Here is a 24,154-nt window from a genome sequence, read left to right as displayed (position 1 = left end):
ATCCACCGACTTACCGGCCTGCTCTTAAAATAGTGTCTTTCGGCTACAGATTGTCACCCTGGATCCCTGGCTGGAGAACAATAATCAAGATCAAGTGACAAATGATATGGCAGATGTTGGAACAATGCCTTTGTGCCTTCAATAAAGGTCCCTCTCTCAATTAAAGGAAAGGTCACCAAATGCAAAACCAGTGTGACTTAGCAGCTTAAAAAACAAAGAGAGGGAAATACTACCGAAGACAGCAGCAAATGAAAAGGTTGTATATTTTTTGTCTATAAAATATGAAAAATAAAGTATTTCCAAAAGTGAAATAATCAGATTTGTTTCTCCCCTAACAGGAGGCAGAGTTTTTGGCAATTCGGCAGAGGAAACTAAACGTACGTGTTTGTTGGAGAAACGTCTGCTGAAAACAATAAAACAACGAGCAACATGCAGCAACTCACAATGACAGCAAAAGCACTTAGTAATTTTTCCCTCCCAGTTAAATCACTCCTTTTTTTCCCCTTGCCACATCCAGCTGAATCAACAAGTTGAAAAGCTGAGACTGCCAGGATTATTTTCATACTTTTTGAGGATAAAGTAATAAAGAGTCTGAAAGTTATAAAAAGATTGGCCTGCTGCTGAAAGTAAGTCTTTAATGTTCTTCTCTTGCCCCCTTAGCCAGGACAGAAAACCGAGCACCAATGTTTATCTTTTGACCCCCTCAGAGAGGTCCCGCAACTTGAACGTCCTCCTTGATCCACAGCTGACACTGGGCCATCATCTTTCAGCTGTGGCGAGGGGGGCGTTTGCCAAGGTCCGCCTGGTGCACCAGTTGCGGCCCTATCTGGACAGGGATTCTCTATTCAGTCACTCATGTCCTTATCACCTCGAGGTTCGACTACTGTTATTTGCTTTTTTAAATATGATAGGGTTTTATGTGCTTTTTAATATTAGATTTGTTTTCCCTGGAATATTATTTTTATTATTGTTGTGAGCCGCCCCGAGTCTTCGGAGAGGGGCGGCATAAAAATCTAATAAATTGAATTGAATACTGCAATGCTCTCTACATGGGGCTACCTTTTAAGAGTGTTCAGAAACTTCAAAACGTCCAGAAGGCAGCCGCACGAGCGGTTATGGGCCTTCCAAGGCATACCCATATTTCTCCAGCATTCTGTGGACTTCATTGGCTGCCAATTGGTTTCCGGACACAATTCAAAGTGTTGGTTATGACCTATAAAGCCCTATATGGCATTGGACCAGATTACCTCCGGGAGCGCCTTCTGCCACATGAGTCCCAGCGATCGGTTAGGTCCCACAGAGTTGGCCTTCTCCAGGTCCCGTCAACCAGGCAATGTCGTTTAGCGGGACCTAGGGGAAGAGCCTTTTCTGAGGGGGGCCCAGCCCTCTGGAATCAGCTCCCCCTGGAGATTCGTATTGCCCCCACCCTCCTCGCTTTCCGTAAAAGTTTAAACAGCTATCTGTGCCGCCAGGCTTGGGTCCATTAGACCCTAGCCCCCTGGCCGACGAGTGTAGTATGTCTTGCTGTGTGAATGGGAATGAATGATTTTAAATCTTATTACAGTTTTTAAAGTTTTTTAGCTATATTAATTAGATTTTTTAGATATGTATACTGTTTATTGTTTTGAAATGTTGTGAGCCGTCCCGAGTCCTCGGGGAGGGGCGGCATACAAATCCAATTAATAAAATACATTAATTAATACAATTACTCATGTTTGACAAGCCAACATTCCTCGATTCCATGAAGCCTAAATGTGATGGACCTCAACTTCCAGAATCCCAAAAGCAGTAAGGGTGTTGGAGAAGAAGTTATGTCTAGTTTAATACCAGAGAAGATATGTCTAGTTTAATGAAAAGAAGGACCAGGGGAGACATGATAGCAGTGTTCCAATATTTTAGGGGTTGCCACAAAGAAGAGGGAGTCCAGCTATTCTCCAAAGCACCCAAGGGTAGGACAAGAAGCACTGGGTGGAAACTATTCAAGGAGAGAAGCAACTTAGAACTAAGGAAAAAAATCCTGATAGTTAGAACAATTAATCAGTGGAACAGCTTGCCTCCAGAAGTTGTGAATGCTCCAACACTGGAAGTTTTTAAGAAGATGTGGGATAACCATTTGTAGTGTAGAGTCTCCTGCCCAAGCAGAGGGTTGGACTAGAAGACCTCCAAGGTCCCTTCCACATCTGTTTTTGTTATTTTTCGGGTATTTTTTCTTTCTGCCCCTGCGCAGAAGCGAAATCTTGCAAGGGAATGAGCCCTTGCGTGAGATTTTGGTGATTTTTTTGCTTCGGCGCATATGTGGAAGCCAAAAAATTCACCGAAATCTCTGGCGTGCATCCCCTTGTGAGATTTCAGAGCATTTTTGCTTCCTGCGCATGCACAGAAACAAAAACGTACTGAAAATCTCACAAGGGGACGTGCGCAAGAGAACCAAAGCCACATGCGCAGATCATTGGTAGTAGCAATAATGGGAATCTGCCCCTGCACCAAACCCACTATCATGTCCCTGTTATTTTTGGTTCCCCTCCTTTATTTAAAAGAGACTAAACTTGTAGGGGAGTGATGGCGAACCTATGGCATGGGCGCCACAAGTGGCACGCGGAGCCATACCTGCTGGCACGTGAACCGTTGCCCTAGCTCAGTTTAAACATGCAGTGTGTGCCAGCCAGCTGATTTTCGACTTCCACGGAGGCTCTGGGAGGGCAATTTTGGCTTCCGGGGGTGGGGGTGGTGAGGTTGGGCAAAACATGAGCTTACTGGGGCCACCAGAATTTGGGAAACAGGACATTTCCAGACTCCAGGGGGCCTCCAGAGGGCTTCTAGGGGGTGGGGTGTTGTGTTTGGGCCTGGGCCAGCCGTTGCTCCCACAGATGGGAGAGACGCGGCACAAAGTGAATGTGAGAGCCTGGCTGACAGCCAGGAAGATGTGGCAGACAGCCAGGAAGATGTAGCAGACAGCCAGGAAGATGTGGCAGAGAGCCAGGAGGATTCAGCAGACAGCCCAGGGGATTTGGCCTGCAGTCCCTCGGACAGTTTGTCCTCGCTCAGTTCGTCTGCAGAGCAATATATTGATTTACGTAACCAAAGAGCTATGCAACGAAGGGATCGCTTTAAGAAGTATTATAAGTCATGATAGGAGCACCTGGGCTGGGTGTGGTTCCCTTAATGAGGGCTAAAGGGATAAAAAGGGAACAGGGGCCAAGGCAAACTGTGGCTGTTTATCTGTGTTGTTTTGTGGTTCCTGCTTCGAAGTTTCTGTGCCGTTGGAGTTTTCAACCCAGCTTTGTCAGACAAGTGGGAGGTGAAAACTCTGGGACTTGCTGGTCGCTTCCAAAGATTCAAAAGGACTCCTGAAACGTCTTTGTTCATTCCAGGTTGACTTTGTTTGTTTTTCCTCGTGTTTTTTTGGTATGCAGCTGAAGTAAGCCTTGCATTGTTTTTCGGACATTAAGAACTGTTTTTTGAGTAAGCTATTTTTGTTTATCTAATACAAGTTTGCTGCTTAGCAAAGCACGTGTGTGTTTGATTTCTTTTCATTGGACTATTACACATTGCTTAGCCAGTCAGGTAGAACATGGGGGAAGCTGTTTTCGCTCTTCCCAAGCATTGAATTATAAGCGTGGGCACTCACACATGTGCGATAGCACGCACGCTCTTTCGGCACCCGAGGAAAAAAAGGTTTGCCATCACTGTTGTAGGGTGTAGCTGAGTCCCAAGTATAAAGTACCTCTGATTACTATTAACCCTAAATAGACGTTTAAACTGATATTCCTCTAATTAACTGGCTACTGTCTCTGCCAATAATTCCGCCTCTGCTGAAAGATCACGCCTGCTCTGCACTCCGCTTCAACTCTGCCCTGCTGACATCAAACCACATTACAGCTAAATTAACAGTTGTGAAAAAAATTTGCCCCGCTAGTCGCCTCTCTGCTCCCCCTGTCCCCTCCTCCCTAGCCTTCAAATGCCATTTCAGTTTCTATCATGGCAAAAAGAAAAAAAGAAAGGAAAGAAAAAAAGAAAGGAAAGAAAAAAAACCCCAGCCACTGCAATTTCTAATACAACAGCCCAACAATGGGGCCCATTAATAGCCAAACTTCTGACAGCGCCGTTCCCCGTGATTTATGAGTTTGTATATAATTTGATTATTCTATTAATTCTACTGATTACTGCTAGAGCTAATCCAGTGAAGGTCACTCCCTAAAATAAATCTTCATTACTCTTCCGCAGAAAATAACTGCCTCTAACGGGTTGTTTTCTTTAATTAAAACATGAATGTTACAAGAGGCTTCGGGCTTCACGCGTCTGGTGCCGGGCGAAAAGTTGACAAGCCGGAAGAGGCTGTTGGATCGGAATATTGGGAAGAAGGCAATAAAAACAATTCAAATGCTTCTTGAGCAGATACTTTCAAGGTAGGGAGTCCTCGACTTACGATAGTTCATTTAGCGACCTGCCTGAAGACAACTGGAAAAAAAAATGACTGGTGACTGTTTTTCACAGTTATGACCATTGGAACATCTCCATGTTGGTTAGGTAATTACTTTATTGTTACTGCACCTCGTACAATGAAATAATTTGGATCTGGTTGCCATAACTGAGACATGGTTTAAGGATTCTAATGAATGGGAAATATCAGGAATATGGTAAATGATTTAGCTTTACTAGATAAATGGTCAAAGCAAATGGAAAATGCAGTTTAATGTTTCCAAATGTAAAATAATGCACTTGGGGAAAAGGAATCCTCAATCTGAGTATTGTATTGGCAGTTCTGTGTTAGCAAAAACTTCAGAAGAAAAAGATTTAGGGGTAGTGATTTCTGACAGTCTCAAAATGGGTGAACAGTGCAGTCAGGCGGTAGGGAAAGCAAGTAGGATGCTTGGCTGCATAGCTAGAGGTATAACAAGCAGGAAGAGGGAGATTATGATCCTGCTATATAGAGTGCTGGTGAGACCACATTTGGAATACTGTGTTCAGTTCTGGAGACCTCACCTACAAAAAGATATTGACAAAATTGAACGGGTCCAAAGACGGGCTACAAGAATGGTGGAAGGTCTTAAGCATAAAACGTATCAGGAAAGACTTCATGAACTCAATCTGTATAGTCTGGAGGACAGAAGGAAAAGGGGGGACATGATCGAAACATTTAAATATATTAAAGGGTTAAATAAGGTCCAGGAGGGAAGTGTTTTTAATAGGAAAGTGAACACAAGAACAAGGGGACACAATCTGAGGTTAGTTGGGGGAAAGATCAAAAGCAACATGAGAAAATATTATTTTACTGAAAGAGTAGTAGACGCTTGGAACAAACTTCCAGCAGACGTGGTAGATAAATCCACAGTAACTGAATTTAAACATGCCTGGGATAAACATAGATCCATCCTAAGATAAAATACAGAAAATAGTATAAGGGCAGACTAGATGGACCATGAGGTCTTTTTCTGCCGTCAGACTTCTATGTTTCTATGTTTCTAAATGTCATCTTCAGTGTACATGATTAGCAGTCTTCCAATATTTGAGGGGCTGCCACAGACAGGAGGGGGTCAAGCTATTTTCCAAAGCATCTGAAGACCAGACAAGGAATAATGGTTGGAAACTGACCAAGGAGATATTTAACCTGGAAATAAGGAGAAACTTTTTGACAGTGACAACAATCAACCAATGGAACAGAAGTTGTAACCTCAAATGGTCACTAAGCCAACTGTTGTAAGTTGAGGACTGCATGTATCCAGTAACTGACTATTTAACAACAACAACAAAATCTCAAAGAATTCTGAATGGTATTTTCCGAGTTTCCTTACAACAGATTGGGAAGGGGAACTCTCACTAAGGCCTTTGTGTGCTTAGGAGGCATGTTTCAACAACAAAGGTTATTTTCAAATTAAAAGGCCTGTCCTGTCAAAACTTGAGAAATAATATGGGCAAGGACAACAAAAGCATTCCATAGCTTTATTAACGACAGCGCTCACTGATCTGTGAATAACCGAGAGAGAAAAAGGGAAGATTATTGAGTTACTTTACCTATCTATCCATCCATCATTGGACAGCAGGTCTCAGACGTGATGGATTGTCTCACTTCACTGGTATTTGTCCCAAGAAGGAAGGAAGGAAGGAAGGAAGGAAGGAAGGAAGGAAGGAAGGAAGGAAGGAAGGAAGGAGAAGAGAAAGGCAGAGAGGGGGAAAGAAGAGAGGCAGAGAGGAAAGGAAGGAAAGAAGGTTGAAGAAGGATGGAGAAAGAGAGGGAAGAAGGAAGGAGGAAGTGAAGCAGCAAAGAAGGGAAAGGGGAGAGGAAGGAAGGAAGGGGAAGAGTGAGGGAGAGAGGAAGGAAGAAAGAAAGGAAGAAAAGGAGGGGAGGAGAAAGGATGAGAGGAAGCAAGGAAGGAGGAAGTGAAGGAGGGAAATAGGGAAAGGAAAGCAGATGGAAGGAAGGAAGGAAGGAGGGAGGAAGGAAGGAGAAGAGAAAGGCAGAAAGGGGGAAAGAAGAGAGGCGGAGAGGAAAGGAAGGAAAGAAGGGTGAAGAAGGATGGAGAAAGAGAGGGAAGAAGGAAGGAGGAAGTGAAGCAGCAAAGAAGGGAAAGGGGAGAGGAAGGAAGGGGAAGAGTGAGGGAGAGAGGAAGGAAGGAAGAAAGGAAGGGAAGGAGGGGAGGAGGAAAGATGAGAGGAAGGAAGGAAGGAAGGAGGAAGTGAAGGAGGGAAATAGGGAAAGGAAAGAAGATGGATGGAAGGGAGGGAGGGAGGGAGGGAGGGAGGGAGGGAGGAAGGAAGGAAGGAAGGAAGGAAGGAAGGAAGGAAGGAAGGAAGGAAAAAAACCCGCACTCCTCAATGAAACACAAGTACAGCCATGCTTTTCATAAGAAGAATGCAAAACTCACTCCGGAAAATGGTTCAATCCAAACAATTTCATTGTTATGGTTAAACTGCATAGAGATGGTTCTGGACTTACAAAAGCAATGGAGCCCAAAATTGTTGCTAACTGAGAAATCTGTTAAGTGATAAGCAAATTTTGCCCGCTTTACCGTGAGTTGCAACCAATCCATGTCCTTACATCTGTCACAACAGATGCAAGGTCAGTGATCAAAATTAGGATGCTTGGCAACCAGAGTTCCTTTCCCGACTGTGGTCCTAAATTGTGGATCACAGTAATGGCGCTGCTTTGGATTCAATTTGTTCAGTTTTGTGTTGATGTCCTAGCCAGTCACTTCCCACCCACTAAGATTCTTCTTTCTGCACCTGAATGTGGGAGCTGCCCTTCTCCTCTTCCTTCTACCTTCCCTGCGAGAGGCACACAGAATGCAAATTGGCTCTTTAAAACTGGTGATAAAGATTTTCATCGTGTTTGAAATTGGGTGTCATTTATTATTAAATTGCCAATTAACACCTCTGAGCATCTGTAAAGTCAAGGATCCAGGAGACAGGGAGATCTTGTGCTTGCGGACGGATAGAACTAACACATTGAAACATGCGCGCTCATGATTAAAATCAGCCTTAATGAACTTTGGGTCTTCAAATGTGAGGTGGCAGTGCCAGGCTTGTCTGGGGTAATGGGAAGAAGTCTAGCATGGCTGGAGAACACTGAATTAAAGGATTAATTTTTTTTTAAAAAAACTAAGAAACCAAGTTAGCTACGCTTCTGTACTTTTCGCCTGCTTTATTTTGGGCCTGGCTTATGTACAGCAGTCAAACAATAAAAAGCTGCCACCTTATTTTATTTATTTTTATTTATTTTGTTAGATTTTTTGAGCCATTCAACTCCAAAATGGACTCTGGGCAGTGAGACTGGAGCCAAAGAAAAGGAAAATGCAAAGATCAGAAGAGCTTCTTGATCCCTAGTCTTGGTAAAAACCGAATGCTATGATCCATGTCAAACTGGAGATCCAGCAAAATTTCCCATCCCTTAACCCTAATCCACTATACAGTGATATCTCGTCTTACGAACCCCTCGTCATACGAATCTTTCGAGATACGAGCCCGGGGTTTAAGATTTTTTTGCCTCTTCTTCCGAACTATTTTCACCTTACGAACCTGCCACCGCCGCTGGGATGCCCCGCCTCCGGACTTCTGTTGCCAGGCGAAGGCTCCCCTTGTTGGGAAACCCCACCTCCAGACCTTCCGTTGCCAGTGAAGCACCCATTTTTGCACTGCTGGGATTCCCATGAGGCTCCCCTCCATGGGAAACCCCACCTCCGGACTTCCGCGTTTTTGCGATGCTGCAGGGGAATCCCAGCATCGCAAAAACGGGCGCTTCGGTGGCAACGGAAGTCCGGAGGTGGGGTTTCCCAGCGAGGGGAGCCTCCGCGAAATTGCAGCATCGCAAATGAACCAGTTGAGAAGGTACCATGTTTCCCCAAAAATCAGGCCAAGGATTTATTTCGGGGTTCAAAAAAATATAAGACAGGGTCCGAACCCTGAAATAAGCGCTTGGCCTTATTTTTGAGGAGGTCTTATTATTTTGGGTTGTGTGTGGAGCAAGACAGGGCTCTTCTTGCCCTCTTACGTGATTTCCAGCTCTGTCTCCCTAATCCTAACCAGTGGAAATAATGCACATGCGTTTAAATATTTTCCAGGAGGGCTTATTTTCAGGGGGTGTCTTATTTTCAGGGAAATCACCCCTGGAGAGTAGCAAGGACCCCAAAGTCCTCCTTGCTCCCTCCCTCCTCCTCTTCTATCTAGCTAGCACTGATGATGTTCCCTAGTTGGGTAATAAAATATTTTTATCAAACAACCAAGCTCAGAGAGCACCAAGGAAGCCACAGTTCAACTCTGAGCTTCTGACCAGACAACTCTCTGATCTTACTCTGCTCAGGCTAAGCCTTGTGAATCAGTATTGTGTTGTTATTCTTTAAAATAGTTCCACGACAAACAGTGATTCAAAGACACCTCTCTAAACATCAAGTCCTCCTTTCGTAACTCCAGAGAAATGTAAATATCTTTTTGTGTGGTTTTGGGGACAAAGAGGATGGGAGAGAAGAAAAACAGCCCCTAGGAAAAAAGATAGTTGATTCTCGCTCTTTTGGACCAATGGAATGCTTTCATTTTTATTGCCAAATGCATTTTGAAACCCCCACCATAAAGTTGTCAGAAGTTCCCAGCCTTCACTGAACGGAGACTCCTTCCATCGAAGGAAAGGAATCCGAGGTTCCAATTCACTCAGATGCAGAAAAGGAACCCATTCATCAGGAAGAAAGTATGCACTGGTTAGATCTAGACTTAACCTTAGACTTGGAATAACTTCACTGTTCCTTTGAATGAATGCTAATCGGCACACATTAAAATGAAAATTTGTTGAGTGGGTCACCACCTCCAATATAGGCTACATAAACATGACAAAATAAATAAATGAATACAAAATTATGCATATATCTACATATACTATATGACGCAGAGAAACAATGGTCTAGCTTGGATGTACAGTGTTCCCTCGATTTTTGCGGGTTCGAACTTCGCAAAAAGTCTATACCACGGTTTTTCAAAAATATTAATTAAAAAATACTTCGCGGTTTTTCCCCCTATACCATGGTTTTTCCTGCCCAATGATGTCATATGTCATTGCCAAACTTTCGTCTGCCTTTAAAAAACATTTTTTTAAATAAACTTTAATAAATAAACATGTTGAGTAATAATCTAAATGATTGCTAAGGGAATGGGAAATTGTAATTTAGGGGTTTACAGTGTTAAGGGAAGGCTTGGGATACTGTTCATAGCCAAAAATAGTGTATTTACTTCCGCATCTCTACTTCGTGGAAATTCGACTTTCGCGGGCGGTCTCGGAACGCATCCCCCGCGAAAATCGAGGGAACACTGTATACATGTACATGGCAAGAAAAATGAATCTTGCGAGTTTGCCAGTCGGATGGCCTAGTGTTGTGGCTGGTTGGCTGCCGACCCCCCCAGCAACCCCCAGAGGAGGAAGAGGAGGAGGAGGAGGCAGTTGCATGGGACTCATGGTCAGATCAAGGCAACCTGAGAGCTCCGAGGGGGAAGAGGGAATGAAACTGGCAGAGAGTGAGACACACACACACATAATGGAGCCTGGGCTGTCCGTCATCCCTCAGATGGAGAGTCAACAGCCTCCAGGTCTGGAGGTGGCTGATGGAGAAGAGGAACAACAGCTGGATCCAGTTCCTGACACGCAGCTGCGCAGAAGGCAGAGGAGAGGAGAGTAGTGGAAATCTATGGGCAGATCCTTGGGAAGGAAGAGCCATCATGACTTAGAAAGCCCCACCCTAGCTCTGGGGATAAAAGGTAGGAGATGAATAGATGGGACACAGAACTATTCATCTTCCAGCCAGACCGATTTGTTAGCCTGTATTGAGAGAGACCTTTTTCCCGGGGCTGCTGGCGCTCCTAATAAAGGAATCTTTAAGTTACTTTCTGAGGGTTTGCAACCAGCACTAAACAGCAGAGGGGAAGAAATCATTGCCAGCTCGTAAATATCATTTTGATGAGCCCTGCATTTAAAAATGGGCACCTATGTCAATGGAAATTACAGAATAACAACAACTCAGAACATCATATATTTTAAGAAGATACTTGGTTGATACCTTGGACGCTGGCAGCAATCCGTATCAACCTTTACCACCAGTCAATGGTATTTATGATACATTTTAAAATGTTCAGTTGGCGGAGTTTCATGATTAATGAATAAAAGAGATGATAATGATAGTGATAATGATGACGATAATAAGGCACTTGGTACCATGTCCAAGAATTTCACAGGATTGCTTCCTGCAATTACGCCAGAGGAACTGCAAAAAACTGTGCTATTCAGAACAGGATATATTTTAAGATACAGTGGTACCTCTACCTAAGAATGCCTCTACTTACGAACTTTTCTAGGTAAGAACCGGGTGTTCAAGATTTTTTTGCCTCTTCTCAAGAGCCATTTTCCACTTACAAACCCGAGCCTCCAAAATGTAACCGGAAAAGGCAAAGAGAAGCCTCCGTGGGGCCTCTCTAGGAATCTCCTGGGAGGAAATAGGGCTGGAAAAGGCAGAGAGAAGCCTCCGTGGGGCCTCTTTAGGAATCTCCTGGGAGGAAACAGGGCTGGAAAAAGCAGAGAGAAGCCTCCGTGGGGCCTCTTTAGGAATCTCCTGGGAGGAAATAGGGCTGGAAAAGGCAGAGAGAAGCCTCCGTGGGGCCTCTCCAGGAATCTCCTGGGAGGAAATAGGGCTGGAAAAAGCGGGGAGAAGCCTCTGTGGGCCCTCTCTAGGAATCTCCTGGGAGGAAAGAGTGCCTCCACCCTCCCTGTGGTTTCCCCAATCGCACGCATTATTTGCTTTTACATTTGATTCCTATGGGAAAAATTGCTTCTTCTTACGAACTTTTCTATTTAAGAATCTGGTCACAGAACAAATTAAGTTCGTAAGTAGAGGTACCACTGTACTTGGTTGATACCTAGAACACTGGCAGCAGCCTGTATCAACCATCAGTAGTATTTGTGACACTTTTTAAAATGTTCAGTTGACCGAGTTTTCACATTTAATGAATAAAGTAAATCATCATCATCATCATCATCATCATCATCATCATGTTGGGTTGGCTCACAACTGTTTCAGAATAACTCCTGATTTTACATAAGCTTTTACATACAGTTCCCGAGAACGTTGCAGCGCTGCTCATTCGGAATGCAAGGATATGACTTACAAATGTCTTTGAATCATTCACATAAATATGCATGCACGCCGTTTATAACGGTAGCCTTGATGAGAAGACATAGGATAACAGAGCGCAAGGAACGTTTAAGAGGGTTACATTAAAACAGAATATGAAGAGGCCGTTAGAAATCACAGGGCAAGTGACACCTTATTCTGATAACCCGGTGATAAAAAAAAAATTGTAGCCTATGATGTATAGGCAGAGTTGTTGCCACTTAGTAAACCGGTTGAACACTCTTTCCTGGAAATCTTAAAGGCTGGGCAGAACTGGAAAACACATACAAAATGCACAGGCTCAGTATATGTGGTATCTTGCTTGACAGTAGCAACTGTGAGAGGGATAATAAATAATAATAATAATAATAATAATAATAATAATAATAATAATAATAATAATAATAATAATAATATTGCCGCCATCTTTGTTTCCTGAATTTTTCAGCAATTTTCCTGTGTTTGGATGGTTTCTGCTTCTTCTCTGCTTGGATTGGCTGCCGATTAGTTTCTGGACACAATTCAAAGTGTTGGTTATGACCTATAAAGCCCTACATGGCATCGGACCAGAATATCTCCGAGACCGCCTTCTGCCGCACGAATCCCAGCATCCAATCAGGTCCCACAGAGTTGGCTTTCTCCAGGTCCTGTCAACTAGACAATGTTGCTTGGTGGGACCTAGGGGAAGAGCCTTCTCTGTGGGGGCCACGGCCCTCTGGAATCAGCTCCCCCCGAAGATTCACAATGTCCCCACCCTCCTGGCCTTCCGAAAAAGTTTAAACACTCATCTCTGTCGCCAGGCCTGGGGTCATTAGATCTTTCCCCCTGACTTACGAGTGTTTTTAGTGTGTTTCATGGAGTGAATGATAATGAATGTTTTAAATTATATTAGAATTTTTAGGGGTTTTTAATTATATTAATTGGATTTACAGTAGATATACAGTACTGTTGTTGTTGTTGTTGTTGTTATTATTATTATTATTATTATTAATTAGATTTGTATGCCGCCCTTCTCCGAAGACTCGTAGGATCTTGAAGTCCTAGTGAGCAACCATTTAAATATGAGACAGCCGTGTGCTGCAGCTGCCAAAAAAAGCCAACACAGTTCTAGGCTGCATTAACAGAAGGATAGAATCAAGATTACGTGGAGTGTTAATAACACTATGTAATACCTTGGTAAGTCCACCCTTGGAATACTGCATTCAGTTTTGGTTGCCACAATGTAAAAAGGACGTTGAGACTCTAGAAGGAGTGCAGAGAAGAACAACTAAGAGGATTAGGGGAGTGGAGGCTAAAACATATGAAGAACGGTTGCAGGAACTGGGTATGTCTAGTTTAATGAAAAGAAGGACCAGGGGAGACAGGATAGCAGTCTTCCAATATCTCAGAGGTTGCCACAGTGAAGAGGGAGTCAGGTTATTCTTCAAAGCACCAGAGGGCAGGACAAGAAGCAATGGCTGGAAACTATACAAGGAAAGGAGCAACTTAGAACTAAGGAGAAATTTCCTGACAGTGAGAACAATTAATCAGTGGAAAGATTTGTCTACAGAAATTGTAAATGTTCCAACACTGGAAATTTTTAAGAAGATGTTGGATAACCATTTGTTTGAAGTGGTCTAGGGTTTGCTGCCTAGGCAGGGGGTTAGACTAGAAGACCTCCAAAGTACCTTCCAACTGTTGTTATTGTCGTTGTAGTATTATTATTATTATTATTATTATTATTATTATTATTATTATTATTATTATTATGTCAGTACAACACAGCAAACGAGATCACTATGCTGGATTTCGTATTTCATCCCCAGTCGGGCGCTTCCCAAGCACCTAGGACTGCGTGATGTAGCGACGAATTATGTTTGCCGATCCCAGTAAAGCGGCCTTTTGCAATTGACAGATGAAGATTTTGTCAATTCCAATGGTTTTCAAATGTCCGCTGAGATCCTTTGGTACTGCGCCCAGCGTGCCAAGTACCACTGTGACCACTTTCACGGGCTTATGACAGAGTCGTTGCAGCTCGATTTTTAGATCTTCGTATTTAACTAATTTCTCTAGCTGCTTCTCCTCAATTCTGCTGTCTCCTGGGATTGCGATGTCGATGATCCATACTTTCTTTTTCTCCACGATCACAATGTCTGGTGTGTTATGCTTCAGAATTCGGTCAGTCTGAAGTCGGAAGTCCCACAGTAGTTTTGCTTGCTCATTTTCAACCACTTTTTGGGGCTTATGATCCCACCAGTTCTTTGCCACTGGTAAATGGTAGTTCCTGCACAGGTTCCAGTGGATCATCTGTGCCACAGCATCATGTCTATGCTTGTAGTCAGTCTGTGCAATCTTTTTGCAGCAGCTGAGTATGTGATCGATTGTTTCATCTGTTTCCTTACAATTATTATTATTATTATTATTATTATTATTATTATTATTATTATTATTATACCAGGGCACAGGTAGTCCTTGACGTATGACCGCAACTGAGCCCAAAATTTATGTTGCTAAGAGAAAAACATTTGTTAACTCAATTTTGCCGGATATTACAATCTTTCTTGCCACAGTTGCTAAGTGAATCACTGCCAATGTTAAGTTAGTAATATGGTCGTTAAGTGAATTTGGCTTCCTCATCGACTTTGCTGGTCAGAAGGTCGCAAAAGGGGATCGCACAAAACTGTGGGACGCTGCAACTGTCATAAATATGAATCAGTGGTCAAGCATCTGAATTTTGATCACATGACCATGGGGATGCCAGAGTGAAAAATGATCATGTCACTTTTTATTTATTTATTTATTTATTATTTGGATTTGTATGCCGCCCCTCTCCGAAAACTCGGGGCGGCTCACAACAGTGCCGTTGTAAGTTCGAATGGACACTAAGTGAACAGTTGTAAGTCGAGGACTACTGTACAAGGAAGAAGGAAGCCGCGTATTTTGAAAATAAAAGGCAGAGGGAATCTTTAAAGAAAGATTCACGGATGTATAAGTTGATGAACATGCAGTAAGATAGCATTAGACACAAATATATTTTCCGGAGTATAAGACGCACTGGAGTATAAGACACACCTTAGTTTTGGGGGAGGAAAACAAGCAAAGAAATTCTGCCTCTGCCTCCTAGCAATTTGCCTCCTAGCAAACAGCAAACAACACAGTTGATATACACTGTTGTATATACACTGTGTATTTCTGTGCATGTGTGCCTGACCCATAGAAATAACAAAGAATTGCAGAAATGGACATTATGGCAGTATATTAATGCTTAATTTTGTTAAGTTGTCTAAAACAATAATACAGTTGTTTTTAAATAATAAGTCTAATAATTTGAACATTCTACAGACATTTATAGCTATTGACTTACCTCCTTGCATCCACTTTCAGCAGTCTGATTAGCGCAATAAAATAAAATAAAATTATGCCTCTGCCTCCCAGCAATTTGCCTCCTTGCAACTTTATTTTCACTTTCAGTTTTAGCAAGTTTGCAGGCAGCCTCAATCAGCTGAGGGTCGGGAAGCTGCTGATCAGTTGCTTGGCTTAATAGGCTCTGTTCTATTTGCTGCAAGGAGGTAAGTTGCTGGGAGGCAGAGGCGGGGGAGTGGGGGTGGCTTGGTGGGGCTACTTTTGGTGTATAAGACGCACCCAGGTTTTTACTATCTTATAGGTGTGTCTTATACCCTAAAAAATAACCGTACTTAGTTCTCAACTCAGGACCATAATTCAGACAAAACTTTTTGTTGTTAAGCAAGACAGTTGTTATGTGAGTTGTGCCCCATTTAACAACATGTGTCACCACTGTTAAGAGAATTACTGTAACTGTTAAGACAGTTATACGGTCATTAAGCAAATTCCACCTTGACTTTGCTTACCAGTTGGGAAAGTTACCAATAGTGAACATATAACCTCAGGTCATAAGTACCCAACGTTTGATCACATGACCATAGGGATGCTGGAGCAAACTGGTCACAGATCACTTCTTTCAATGATATTACAGATAGTCCTTAACTTACAATAATAGTTCACTCAGTGACAGTTCAGAGTTACAACAGAATTATGACCATTTTTCACACTTAAGACCACTGCAACATCTCAGAGGTCACGTGATCAAACTTAGAACACTTGGCAACCGACTGTATTTATGACAGTTGCAGTGTCCCGGGATCATGTGATCATCTTTGGCAAACCAAATTAATGGAGAAGCCAAATTCACTTAGCAACAGATATATTGTGCTCAATTTATTTATTTTATTCATTTTATTAGATTTATAGGTTCCCTTCTCCTCGTGGACTCAGGGTGGCTAGTGTGGACATAAGTCAAGGATTACTTGTGAATTTCAACAAGCACTAAAGCAGTGGTTCCCAACCATTCTAATGTAACAACCCCTTAATAAAGTTCCTCGTGTTGTGATGACCCCCAACCATAAGTCTAGTGCCAATTCTCCCAACAGAGCTTTAAGCTGATTGGCAGGAAGGTCAGAGGGACACCCCAACTGTAAATGCCTGATTGGTCGGATTGTAAAAATATGTTCCAAGGCACCAGAATAGAAGCTTTCGTTCTGAACACAATGAGAAATTTGTCTTTCCTATGATCTTAGGCGACCCCTGTGAAACAGTTGTTCAACCCCAAAGGGGTCCCGACCCCCAGGTTGAGAATCACTGCACTAAAGGAATGGTTGTAAGCTACCAGTACTCATTTTTTGGCACAAAATGATTTGCTTTCAACCAATTTTTAATTGTAATGAACATTTGTCAGTCTGGGTCTCTTTGAACTGCTACCAATGGCCCATGTTACCAATTTTGTTCTCGCAGGCATTGTTTTCTGGTGTTCTACATCAGTGTTTTTCAACCAGTGTGCCGCGAGACATGGTCAGGTGTGCCGCGAAGCTCAGAGAGAAAGAAACCAAAAGAGAGAGAAAGAAAGAAAGTGAGAGAGAAAGCAAGCAAGAGAGAGAAAGAGCGAGCGAGTGAGAAAGAGAACAAGAGAAAGAAAGAGAGAAAGAGAGAGAAAGAAAGCAAGAGAGGGAAGGGGGAGGGAAGGAGAGAGAGAGAAAGACATAGAGGGACGTAGGGAGGGAGAGAGAAAGAGAGCAAAAAAGAGAGGAAGGAAGGGAGAGAAAGAAAGAGGGATGGAGAGAGAGAAAGAAAGAGGAAGGTAGTGAGAGAAAGAGGGAGGGAGAAAGAAATAGAGCGAAGGGGAGGAAGAGAGAGAGAGAGAATTTTTTTGTCCAAACTTTTTTTAGCGCCCCCCCCTTTCGCACTCAATGTGCCCCAGGGTTTCGTAAATGTAAAAAATATGCCGCGGCTCAAAAAAGGTTGAAAATCACTGTTCTACATAATATATGAGGATAAATACTAATGGTTATTGTTATTATTATTATTATTTATTAGATTTGTATGCCGCCTCTCTCTGAAGACTCGGGGCAGCTAAGAACAATAAAAAAGATAATGTAACAAATCTAATATTAAAAAATAATCTAAAAAACCCCAATTTAAGAGACCAATCATACAAACAAGCATACCATGTATAAATTCTATAAGCCTAGGGGGAAGGGAAAATTTAAATTCCCCCATGCCTGACGACAGAGGTGGGTTTTAAGGAGCTTGCGAAAGGCAAGGAGGGTGGGGGCAACTCTGATATCTGGGGGGAGCTGGTTCCAGAGGGTCGGAACCGCCACAGAGAAGGCTCTTCTCCTGGGTCCCGCCAAATTACATTGTTTAGTCGACGGGACCCGGAGAAGGCCAACTCTGTGGGACCTAACTGGTCGCTGGGATTCGTGCGGCAGAAGGTGGTCCGATGCCATGAAGGGCTTTAACTACAATATGGTAAATAAAAGTACAGCAACCAGACTTAGGTGGTTCAGGGATTCTGGGAGTTGATATCCACACATTTTAAAGTGGCCAAGGTAGAAGAACCCTGCTCTAAAGTATCAAGGCTTTGTTAAACTAAAGAGTCATTTCCTTGACTTCTGTCCATCCAAAGGCAAAGCAACATATTTGCTTAGATAGTAGATGCATTTTTTCCAACTCAAAAACTTAAAGATATGTCAAAAGGAAAACGATAAAGATGTTTAAAAACAAACAAACTGGAATGCCTAAAAAATGTGCCAGAGAGGAAATACACTTACCGACAAAAACACTGAGGGATTTCCCCTTGGCCGTACAAAGGAAATAAGAAGGGGGTGTTGCCGTAGCGCCCCAGGCACTGCAGAAACTTTTGAGTGGCCTTCAGTCCGTCTATGGTGCAGCAATCCGACTCCGAGACCATCGCAATGGAATGCAGAATGAAATGTTGTAGGTTGGGAGTTAACTTCTGAGTTTTTAAATAGTCGGCAAACTTGCAATCCTTCTGAGCTGTCTCAGGAGAAGATGAGGGGAGAAGAGAGGGGTGGGGAGAGGAGAGAACGGAGGAAGAGGAGAGGAGGAAGGAGAGGAGGGGAGAAGAGAGGAGAGGAGAAAGGAGGGGATGGGGAGAGGAGAAAGGAGGGGAAGGGGAGAGGAAAGAAGAAGGGAAGGGGAGAGGAGAAGAGAATGGAGGGGAGGGGGAGAAGAAAGGAAAAGGGAGGGGGAAAGGAGAAGAGAAAGGAGGGAAGGGGGAGAGAAGAGGAGGGAGGGGACAGGAGAATAGAAGGGTGGAGAAGGGGAGAGGAAGGGGAGAGGAGTCATTTCAGCATGACCATCTTTACATATGTCAAGAAAAAACAAGGTGTTCAGTTACAAGTAGCCCTTTACTCATGACTGATTGCTAAGTGACCACTCTGTGTTATCTTATTCCAAGGGCCCAGGATCCTCACTTTCCGATCTAGGGTTGGCCAACAGGGGCATCATGAACACCAATGTCCAGACTGAGCCCAGAGTTGTCCGCCACCCTCATGAATGGTCAGGACATCTCCACCGCAGCAACCCAACCACGGAAACCCCTTGGGAACTGCAGCACCCCCCGGCCCTTCCCGACATGCTCCCTATGGTCCATAAGGATCGTGAGGTTTGCAGAGAGATTCCAGGCATTGAAAAATGAGGAGACGGAGGATTTCACCATTTGGGGAATGACGCTCACCTTGGTATTCATCAGGGCGCTGTTCAAAGTCCAGGCAAAAGGTCAGAAATCTCATCAGCATTCTTTTTTCCACCATTGTCAGCTGTTTGTTATTGAAAATGTCCGCTCTGGAACATGGAACCTGAAATAAGAGTTTTCGGTCACTTGGCTCAAGCAAAGGGACCGAAAGGACCATGCCCCATGCAAAGAGCACCCCACAACTACTCCATTGATAGCCCCACCTGTCCCAACATCAAATGGCTGTTTTAAGATTCTGATTTTTAATTGTGCTAATTCTATAATATTTTTTTTTAAAAAAAAACAAATTTAATTTTTACTTTTAATGTTAATTTTTTCTATGTTTCTTTATTTATCGGTTGCAGTATATTGTACATCACCCAGAGGCTCTTTGAGGGGATTGGGTTGTTTAGAAATAAGAAATGCAGATAATAATAAATTAAATGAAATTATAAAATAAAATAAAATGAAGTAAATAAAATAATAAAACAAAACAAAAATAAAGTATAAGAATGAAATAAAATAAAATAAAAGAATAAAATAAAATATGAAATAATAAAATAGGCGTTGATTGCTTACCTGAACGCCTCTTCTCGTACGGTGAGTGGGTACAGCAGTCACATGGGTTGCTCCTGTCCAATCCGTTGGAACTGAGCCTAGTATTAAAAAAGACTGCTGGATCCGCCCCTTCCCCAGAATTCGCGAATCCATAGACTAGGCTCAGTAGTGAAGCTCTTTAATGTTCAACTCTCATGTGTTATAAGAAAATAGAATAGAAGGTAAAGAAGACCACACAAAGGGAGGGAAGTGACTGCTGTACCCACTCACCGTACGAGAAGAGGCGTTCAGGTAAGCAATCAACGCCTATTCTCCGTACTGAAGGAGTGGGTCCAGCAGTCACATGGGACATACCCAAGAGATAGGTCCCTAGGGTGGGAGTACCTTGCTATCGTGAGAGATAACGGATTGGAGTACTCTTCTGCCGAAGGCAGCGTCCGCTGATGCGTACGAATCGTTGATGAAGGAATTTGGCGAGGCCCAAGTGGCTGCTTTGCAGACTTCTTCCAACGGAGCCTGAGTCGCCCAAGCGGCAGATGTGGCAGCACTTCTGGTGGGATGCGCTGTAATATTCCTTGGAATGGAAAGGGAAGCTGTCTCGTAGGCCTTAGAGATGGTCCCTCTGATCCAACGACCTATTACTGTAGAAGACACTCTGGATCCCAAGGATCTGGGATGGTAGGCTATGAAGAGTGCTTCAGACCTCCGGATGGATCTTGTGCGTTGGATATAAACCTTTAGCGCTCTAGTGAGATCCAGAGTGTGCCATCTAGTTGCCAGGGGATGCTCTCGTTGGAGGCAGAAGGAAGGTAATATGATAACCTGAGATCTGTGGGACATGGAACTGACCTTTGGTAGAAAGGTGGGGTCCAGTCGCAGAACCACCTTGTCCTGATGAAACTGCCAGAGGTCCTGTCTGATAGAAAGGGCTGCCAACTCAGATATGCGTCGGGCGGATGTAATCGCCACCAGGAATGCTACCTTGAAGGATAGGTACCTGAGGGACGCAGAGTTCAGGGGTTCGTAAGGTGCCTGAGTAAAAGAGTGGAGAACCCGTGGCAAGTCCCAGGTGAGATATCTGTGGATTTTAGAAGGCCTGAGGTTGGCCACTCCTCTTAGAAATTCTTGGATTTCTGGAAGGGAGCGGAGGGGCTGCCTGCGAGGCCCCGCCAAGACGGAAGAGATGGCGGCCAGGTGTCGGCGGATGGTGCTGGTAGAGAGGCCTTGGTGGGAGCCTTTCATGAGGAAGGTGATTATCCTGTGGATGGGAAGACACAGGGGAGATAAGCCCTCCTGCAAGCACCACTGATGGAATTTGGACCAAGTATGGTCGTAGATCCGGTTGGTAGACCCTCTTCCAGACTTCAGGATGATTTCCACTGTGTCCGGGTCATACCCTCGCAGGTCTAAGTCCCTCCGGATAATAACCAGGCGGTGAGGTGGAACCACTCTGGGTCTGGATGGAAGGAGGCCCCCTGTCGCAACATATCCTCCGAAACGGGGAGTCGCCAGGGGTCCTGGACGGACATTGTTGGAGGTCCGCGAACCAGGGCCTGCGAGGCCAGTGAGGGGCAATCAGAATTACTCGGGCCTTCTCCAGGAGAATTTTGTTGATCACGTCTGGCAGAATTGGAATTGGAGGGAAGGCATACAATAGACCTGGAGGCCAAGGACTCCTGAGAGCAGTGATTGCCTCTGCTCCCGGAGACGGGAACCTGGAGATGAAGTGAGGGAGCTGGGCATTGGCTTTGGTCGCCAATAGATCCAACACTGGATGGCCGAACCTGAGGCAGATTTGGTGGAACAGTGACTGATGGAGATTCCACTCGCCTGGATCTATGGTCGCTCGCGAGAGCCAGTCCGCTTGGACGTTGAGGCTCCCCGAGATGTGGTCGGCTAGAAGCGACTGGAGATTCTTCTCTGCCCAAAGGCCTAACTTCAGGGCCTCCCTCCTGAGGCCTAGGCTCTTGTGCCTCCCCGTCTGCAAATATGGCTTTTGGTGGCTATATTGTCGGTGAAAATCAGCACATGCTGGTTGGAGGTGTGAGATTGGAATTGTTTTAGAGCTAGAGACACGGCTCTTAATTCTAATCAATTGACGGGCCTGGAAGCCTCCTCCAGTGACCATGTGTCCTGAGCTAAAAGACCCTGGGCGTGGGCTCCCCAGCCCGAGAGGCTGGCATCTGTGGTGACTACAACTGGTCGGGGCACTGGAAGGGAGATCCCTTGTCTAGGGCTGGAGAAGTCCACCACTTGAGGGATCTGCGAACCGTCGGTGGAATGGCGACGATTCGAGTAGCTGTGGCCCGATCTCTGGGAGGTAATAGAAGCCACTGTAGTTCCCTGGCGTGAAGACAGGCCCAGGGGCCAATACCAATAGATGACACCATTTTACCCAAAGGGAAGATAGGGTGGCAAAGGAGGTAGATTGCTGGGGCAGGATGCGAGCAATGAGATCCAAAAAGCTGCGTTTTCTCTCAGTGGAGAGGAAAACCTGGGATAACTCAGAATTAATGATAGTTCCCAGATGCAGAATGGAAGTGGATGGATCAAGGTGGCTCCCTTCAAGAATTATGGAGAAACCATGATTCTGAAGAACCGACATGGTAAAAGAGAGGTCTGCCGCCACCCAGTTCTGGAATTTCCATGAATTAAAATGTCATCTAAATAACATAAAATATGAATGGGAGAAGCTCGGATATGAGCCGCCAAGGATCCCAAGAGTTTAGAGAAGACTCTGGGAGCTGAGTAGAGCCCAAATGGCATGGCCCTACACTGAAAATGCCTGCCTTGAAAGGCAAAGCGCAGAAATTTCCTATGGACCTTGACAATGGGGATATGGAGGGAGGCCTCCGAGAGATCCAGAGACACCATAAAGTCTCCCCGATGTAGAGCTGCTAAAAATGGAAGATAAGGAATGCATTTTGAAAATCCTATATTTTATGAACCGGTTCCATTTTTTTAGATTTAAGATGGCTCTCCAGCCTCCAGAGGTCTTAGGTACCCTGAAGAGGATGGGAGAAAGCCTAAACCTCTCTGGAGAGAGGGGACCGGTTGAATAGCTCTAATAGTCAACAAATGAGAAATAGCCTCCTCCATTCGGATACGAGATGGAGGGGAACTGGGAGAAGGACAAGAAATAAAAACGGTTAGGGGGAGGTGAAATGAACTCTAACTTTAGGCTCCTTTCCACAGAGTCAATGACCCAGGGGTCCTTACAAGAACGGTGCCAGGCGGAAGAGAACCAGGCTAGGCGACCGCCTATGGGAAAAGGAGGAAAACTTACCATCTGGCTCTTTTGGAAGCCCTGGTAGAAGAGGATCCTCTCTGATAACGGGAACCTCTGCCCCTGATGGTTCTAGATTGGGATCGAAACCGAGGGGAATACTGACCTGGACTCCTTGAAATGCGAAGCCCTGATCCTGTAGACGCCCTGTGCGCCGAAAGGGCTACGGTTTAGGGGCCTTCTTGGTGGTAGGTCCCAAGACCTTTTTCTTGTCTGTGGTCTCTGTAAGGAGAGGGTCCAGAAGGTCTCCGAAGAGGAGGTCACGTTTTAGCGGACCCATGGCTAACTGCCACTTCTGTCTTACTCCCGCCTGCTAAGGGCGGAGCCATAGAAGTCTTCTGGCCGTTGTGGAGGCTGCTACTGACCTGGCTGCAAATCTGGAAGATTGGAGGGTAGCATCTGCTACATATTGGGCAGCTGCGAAGATTTTGTTGAAATCCTGTTGGCCCCGTAAGTCATCTGGAGGCAGGTGTGGTTGGAGCTGACGAAGTCACAAGAGCATAGCTCTGGAAAAGAAGGATGCCGCTGCAGCACTCTTAAAGGCCCATGAGTCTGCAAGAAGACTCCTTTTGAGCATTGCTCAAGTCGTTTGTCCTCTGGCCGGAGGACCTCCTCTGCTTCGCCAGGCATGGCGGCAGTCGAGTGGAGAGTCTTCACTGGTTCATCTGGCTTGGGACATGTTAGGAGTTCCTCATAGACGGAGGAGAGCTTGTAGAGCTTCTTGACCTTGGGAGTGGGAGTAAAGCCAGCAGTTGGGTGGTCCCACTGTTTAAGCAAGGCATCCTTAACAACTTGGGCATAGGAATTACCTCATTGTCTTCCTGTTCTTTCATGAAATAAGGAAGATTATCCTCCGGAGGATCTGAGGAAGAAGTAGCCTGTTTTTCTTGCCCGGCTAGCCCCGTGGAACTCTAGCTTTAAGCAGGAGAGATTTGAAAGGCTGCGAAGGAAAGATAGCAGCTGGGGCTGGAATCTTAATCTGAGATTCCTCATCTTCCGACAGACGCTGAAATGGGTCATCATCCTCTTCTGCATCCACGTCCTCATCCTCTTCCTGAGAGGAGTCAGAGACCTCCATGGCTGGGGCTCTGTAGGAAGGAGAAGAACTCACGGGACGGGAGGAGCGTGGAGAGGGATGAGACAGAGAAGGCACATTGAAAGATGAGAGTTTAGCGTCAATGGGTTAGTCAGAATAGTCAAGATAGACTGAAACTCCGGTGGCAAGGAAGAAATATCAGCCGGAAAAGCCGGAGGATCCCTGAGGGCCTGAGCAGGTTCTGGCTGGGAGGAATCCTCGGTAAAATCTGGCTCCTCTGGACCTAAACCCCATAGGTTAGGTTGGGGTGGATTTAGGTTTGGCTCATCCAGGGATAGCACAGGAACCCCAGAAAGAGGCAGGTTAGAGGCCTCCGGGGGGGTTGGATTGATATGCACTTGGGCCTGCACCTTAAAAGTTTTGCTGGTTTATCATGTATTTTTTGTAGGGCTGGGTCCCTTCTCTTCTCAGCCCTGGAGGGCTTGGCTAAGGAATGGGTGCCTGAGGAAGAGGAGGAAGAGGCCTGGGGAACTTCAGTAGAATTACCAGTAGGCCTAACCTCTTTGGGACCTTTGGTAGTGCCTCTCTTGGGAAAAGAAGCCATA

The 24,154-nt window shown here is 44.7% G+C and overlaps 1 protein-coding gene across 1 annotated transcript in view; it reads right to left on the bottom strand.

Moving 5' to 3' along the window:
* The window catches only part of CHM (CHM Rab escort protein), a 109,894-nt gene that overhangs the window by 40,416 nt on the left and 45,324 nt on the right, over positions 1 to 24,154 (bottom strand). The window contains exons 7-8 of the mRNA XM_070759747.1: positions 18,673 to 18,793; positions 17,744 to 17,969 (exon numbers count right to left, since the gene is read on the bottom strand). Of these exons, the coding sequence (XP_070615848.1) occupies positions 17,744 to 17,969; positions 18,673 to 18,793 (347 nt within the window). The remainder of the gene's footprint in view (positions 1 to 17,743; positions 17,970 to 18,672; positions 18,794 to 24,154) is intronic.

The sequence above is a fragment of the Erythrolamprus reginae genome, chromosome 8, assembly GCF_031021105.1.
Source record: "Erythrolamprus reginae isolate rEryReg1 chromosome 8, rEryReg1.hap1, whole genome shotgun sequence".
NCBI classification, from domain to species: Eukaryota; Metazoa; Chordata; class Lepidosauria; order Squamata; family Dipsadidae; genus Erythrolamprus; species Erythrolamprus reginae.
The sequence above is the reverse complement of the archived record's forward strand: the minus strand, read 5'-3'. Positions and strand labels throughout refer to the sequence as shown.